The sequence below is a fragment of the Acyrthosiphon pisum genome, chromosome X (assembly GCF_005508785.2).
Source record: "Acyrthosiphon pisum isolate AL4f chromosome X, pea_aphid_22Mar2018_4r6ur, whole genome shotgun sequence".
Taxonomy (NCBI): domain Eukaryota; kingdom Metazoa; phylum Arthropoda; class Insecta; order Hemiptera; family Aphididae; genus Acyrthosiphon; species Acyrthosiphon pisum.
In genome coordinates, this window is record NC_042493.1 from 52,023,705 (window position 1) to 52,029,083 (window position 5,379).

The window sequence follows — 5,379 nt, forward strand, 5'->3', positions numbered from 1 at the left end:
GATAAAATTTTATTTGTTGGTTAAAAAAGCTTGAAAATTTAATAGAAGGCTCCTAGTTTATTGTTTCAATGGCAGATGAAAAAAATTAAAAATCCAGTCACAATTTTTTTTTATGAGCATCTAAAGTTCAAATATTGACAAAATACGTATAAATGACGAACATTTGCAAATTATTTTGAGTTAGAAATTCATGAAAAATTTTCTTTTTAACCCTTTGAAGAGTGAATTATTATTTTACCATTATCACCCACAGAGTGAATTAATATGAAAAAAATATAATAATAAATTAACAATTTTTGCAAAGTAATGACGTATATTTACGTCATACGTAATTCGGTAATAACATAATATACCAATAACAATTGTCAATTATCATATTTTGTATTGTAATAATCAAATATAAATAATATAATATTTTTTATCATAATATCTTTCAAATAATTGTACTTGTACCACGGCTATATATGAACTAAGATACACACCAACATTTATACAAATATACAAAATTCTTTCAGTTTATTCAATACTTAAACCTCCTACAACCGGAAATTGTGAATTGCTTAACACAGATGTACCGAAAATTACAATGATGGATATAAAAACAATATATGAAAATAATGGTTATTTATTAATTTCTCATTTTTCTATTTATAATAAATTTAACTGAATAAAATTAACAAAAATATTTTTTTAATTTACAGATGCTTCTGAAAGATCAAAAAAAATTAAAGAATTAAAGGAATTACTTGATACATGTATTGAGAAAGGAAACATTGAAGTCGATTCAGTGTTTGATGATCACAATTATTACAAAGCTTCAGCCGTAGATTGTGTGATCTATTATGTTTGTGGCTATATAACTAGGAAACTAGCTAAACGTTATAAGTGTGAAGAATGTACAACATTTTTCAATAGTTCAACAGAAGCATCTGCAAATCCTGTAGCTGCATTAACAAACATAAAATCCAAAGGCTGGTTATTACATCCTAACCATAGTTTATTTGAGTTTATTAGGTATATAGAAGATCTATTTAACCAGTACTGTAAATATTCTGACGTTTTTGAATTAATTGTCAACCACATAACTGAAAATAATAAACAGTTTTGGTTTTCATGCTCCCTGCATAAAACAGATGTTATGTCTGATATAATCACATATTACATTACAATGCGTATGCGGCAGTATTCAGTTTTTCAAAATAGAGAGCAAAACAAATTGAGTTCTAAGAAAAAAAAATTGTCGAAACTAGTCAACACTTGATTGTAATTTTATTAATAAAATATATTTTACATTTTTACTATATAAATAACATATTAAATTGTTTAAGTCAACCTAAGCACATAAATAGGTCACCTTAAGACATTACAAGTAGACATGGATACATTTTCAAATTAAAATATTATAGTATAAACATGAACTAAGAAGATCTTCTTAGTTCATGATTACAAATATTAATAAGTTTGTTTAATATGAATATATATTTTTTAATTAGGAAATATCATTAATTAAATACTGTGCATAATATTTTTGAAAATAGCTTAAATATGCATTAATAATACAATATAAATTATAATTTAAAATATTCCTAATATGTACGTTCCTAAGTATACATACTCATAACAAATATTTAAAGTTGTGTCTTATATTATGAAAAGTAGATATAACTAGTAACTACATACATAACTTTTTAAGTAAATAAAATAAAACATATTATGAAAGTGCGTTAAATTCCGAGCTGTAATAATAATGTAGTAAATTAATTTGTCACTAGATAGCGTAGGTATCGCTTAAAGGTACAATGTATAACATTGTCTGACCGGCTGATAAGGCTCTGTGTCCAGTCCTGTATATCTTAGTTCATGCATGAGATTATTCTGATAAATAATGTTGATGATAATGGCTGTTATCTCGGGGACCCAACTGCCCGATGCCCACTCGGAACATCTCTAATATTTATTATTAAATCAATTCGAACAAATAGACTTTAGTACATCTTTCTTTATGGAACAAAAGGTAGTGATCCGATTTTTCATCTTTCCGTAATCTCATGGCCTAATAAGTGAGTAATTTGTCATGTTATTGCTTTATCTCTTCACGGAGATACTGACATTCTGTTATCCAAGTATCCGATCGCAGGTTTGAGACGTTTGAGTTAGATCCTAAATCTAACGTTTACAAACGTTTACGTTATTCAGTATTTTCATTATTCTTTATTGTTCGCCGAGAATCGGTTATTTTCCGTCTATTTTACTAGTGCACCATAGGTACGATAATATTTCAACAAAAAAAACATGGCATTGTCAATCAGTAGAAAAGAAGTTGAGGATATCAAACCGTATTTGGAGAAAACCGTGTCTAAATTCCTCGGATTCAGAGAACCGTCTTTGGTGACCACATTAATGCACTGCTTGTCGTCTGGTTACGACAAGTATAAGACCGCAGGTAAATACTTTTACCCGAGGAAAATAACATGTATACAAAATATATATTTAACATAAAAACTAAATAGAATATATGTTGTCTAATGCATTAATCAATATATTGTTATTTTTTTTCTTCTGATTGAGATGATTTTTAAGAATACAATTATTGCATAGTAATGTAGTACAATTTTGTTAAAATGACCATTTTTTTTATTTAGGATTTTGGAGATGGTGGTGCTTTTCCGGAAATCCAAGTTGCGCAATATCCATTGAATATGGGAAGAGAAAATAAAGAATCTGTTTCAAATGCTCTTGCACTGCAGTTAACTTCTGATGGTAAAGTCAAATATGATGTGATTGCTCGTCAAGGTCAGAGAAAAGATAAAGTGATTTATTCAAAACTATCTGACATGCTTCCATCTGAGGTGGTCAATGAAGATGATCCTTCCTTGCAAAAGCCTGATTCAGAAGATGTTGCAGACATCACTGAAAAAACAAGAGCAGCACTGGAAAAGTTGACTAATTCTAAAGTTTCGGCTGCATTACCAGTACGAGCGGCCGATAAACCTGTAAGTTACCATGTTTTTGATGTTTATGAATATTATATTTGTTGTTATTCATACAATGTTTATGTTTAGGCTCCTGTACAATGGTTCCGGTACACCCCTACCGAACAAGGACAAGAATATAATTCCGGTTCAAAACAACGTGTTGTAAGATTGGTGGAGGCTCAAAAAGATCCAATGGAACCACCTAAATTTAAAATAAACAAAAAAATTCCCAGAGGTCCTCCATCGCCCCCTGCACCATTAATGCATTCACCAACCAGGAAGACATCTGTCAAGGAACAGAAAGAATGGAAAATTCCACCGTGTATATCCAATTGGAAGAATGCTAAAGGTTACACAATTCCATTAGATAAGAGATTAGCTGCTGATGGTCGAGGTTTACAACAAAACCATATAAATGAAGAATTTGCCAAGCTGGCCGAGGTTTTATACATAGCAGATCGTAAAGCCAGAGAAGCTGTTGAAATGAGATCTCAGTTGGAAAAGAAAATGGCACAAAAAGAAAAAGAAAAGAAAGAGGAACATCTTAGAGCAATGGCTCAAAAAGCCAGAGAAGAAAGAGCAGGTATTCGGCTTCCTGGATCTGCAAAGAATGACGAATCTCGCGAACGTGATCAATTACGTCTGGAACGTCAAAAAGACAGAGCTCGTGATCGTAACCTTGCTAGAAATGCTGACAGCCGTAAAAACAAAGTATTACGAGATCGAGACATCAGTGAACAAATTGCTCTTGGTCTCCCAGCTATCACTAGAAAAACTGGAGATACTCAGTACGATCAACGTTTGCTTAATACAACAGCTGGTATGGATACCGGATTTGGTGATGATGAAGAATATAATGTGTATGATAAACCTTGGCGCGGAAACAGCAATTTGGCTCAACATATTTATCGCCCATCTGCTAATATTGATAAGGAAGTGTATGGTGATGATTTAGAAACAATTGCTAAGACAAATAGGTGAGTTTGGTATTATAAGGTTGTAATCATAGACCTATAAACTATTGGTCAGCGCATAGAGAGAAAAATCACCAGACAGAATTGTTCAGAGAGAAAGAGAGGTTTTGGGTCGTTACATTGTGCCAAAATACGTTTTTTCTCTCTCATATGCTCATATGTTGTGTTGTCTGGTTTGAACAAGGGCAGGGCGGTGTGGGAAGTCCATTAGTTTATAGGTTTGTGGTTGGAATATTGGAATGGAATATTTAATTTTTATTATTATTTATTGAATAGTCAGTCTAATCAGTCTCATAAACTGAAAAATGTATAGCTGTTAGACAGTTTTGTATGTTTTATGGTATATGAATTTAAAATGTTTTACAATTTTTGATATTACATAGTGTGGGAAACCTTTTTTTGTTACTCATAAACATTTTAGTAAGAAATCCGATACTTTATAACTAACTAATACCAATAAATATAATTTAACTTTTAATGTATATCTTTCATGAAAATATTTAATTAATTATGATTTTTGTTTTCATTTAGATTTGTGCCGAACAAAGAATTTAGCGGAACAGATCGTGATCCTAAAGCTAGTGGTCGGTCTGGTCCAGTTCAATTTGAAAAACATCAACAAGAAGAGGATCCATTTGGTTTGGATCAGTTCTTGACTCAAGCTAAGCATGCATCTAAGAGGTCTCAACCACAACAACAAGATCGTGATAAACGTCGTAGAAAAGATTAATTAATTTTTTTCTCTATGGTTGAAAACGTTTTTCATCCATTGTTCGAGGAGTACTTATAATTTTATCATCTTAAAGACAAGCATTTACACAAAAATCCAGTAAAATATCATGAAATTAATAATTCTATAGTCAATTAATTACAAATATTTTATCTACATACCAATGTTCATTTCTTTAGTAAAAAAAATCTTTTGATTTAATCATTAAAACATTTTTTATTTCAATTTTCTATGGATAAAAGTGTATTATGTATCATCATAAATTTTACCCATTTTTTGGTAACATGGTGTTTTATTCCAAATAATAATAAACATATCTACAACTTACTGACAAATCTGGTCAGTCCCAGTTAACCCTCCGTATAATTTAATGTCAACAAATAACTAAAATCATTACAGAAATTTTAGGAATTGAAAATTAACTATATATATAGTCTTGAGAAAATTTAATATCACGCTCTGCTTCACATTCAATGTCCAAAAATTAGTTTCTTAATTGAAGATTTGACTGGGAAAACAATACAAAATTCTTGAGTTAAATTAAACAGCCCATGGTTAATATCATGCACCCCAAGAAACAAAAAAATATATAAAATGTATATAAATATAAATATTCAATACCTTATTATTAAACGTGTAGAAATTATCATTTTCAATAAATTAACATATGTATTAGGTTTTCTAGTTATTTATGATATAA

At 30.1% G+C, this 5,379-nt stretch overlaps 2 protein-coding genes across 2 annotated transcripts; both read left to right on the forward strand.

The window, feature by feature from the left end:
• Window positions 1-589: 589 nt before the first annotated feature.
• Window positions 590-1,374, forward strand: LOC115033132. Its single transcript, XM_029485181.1, has 2 exons — window positions 590-620; window positions 702-1,374. Exons 1-2 carry the CDS (start codon window positions 590-592, stop codon window positions 1,259-1,261), a joined length of 591 nt encoding a protein of 196 aa, XP_029341041.1. The 3' UTR covers window positions 1,262-1,374.
• Window positions 1,375-2,292: 918 nt separating this feature from the next.
• On the forward strand, window positions 2,293-4,862 carry LOC100167039 (SNW domain-containing protein 1-like). The gene is made up of 4 exons (XM_029485182.1): window positions 2,293-2,439; window positions 2,643-2,993; window positions 3,063-3,952; window positions 4,481-4,862. The coding sequence occupies exons 1-4, from the start codon at window positions 2,293-2,295 to the stop codon at window positions 4,677-4,679; spliced, it is 1,587 nt and encodes a 528-aa protein (XP_029341042.1). The 3' UTR covers window positions 4,680-4,862.
• Window positions 4,863-5,379: the final 517 nt, after the last annotated feature.

What these genes read in the sequence shown, in the direction of transcription:
- LOC100167039 (XM_029485182.1), top strand. Translation starts at nt 2,293, where the DNA reads ATGGCATTGTCAATCAGTAGAAAAGAAGTTGAGGATATCAAACCGTAT. An exon ending in GTTACGACAAGTATAAGACC is followed by an intron (nt 2,440 to 2,642) that starts GCAGGTAAATAC and finishes TTTTTTATTTAG; the next exon opens with GATTTTGGAGATGGTGGTGC. An exon ending in TACGAGCGGCCGATAAACCT is followed by an intron (nt 2,994 to 3,062) that starts GTAAGTTACCAT and finishes GTTTATGTTTAG; the next exon opens with GCTCCTGTACAATGGTTCCG.
- LOC115033132 (XM_029485181.1), top strand. Translation starts at nt 590, where the DNA reads ATGGATATAAAAACAATATATGAAAATAATG. An exon ending in AACAATATATGAAAATAATG is followed by an intron (nt 621 to 701) that starts GTTATTTATTAA and finishes TTTAATTTACAG; the next exon opens with ATGCTTCTGAAAGATCAAAA.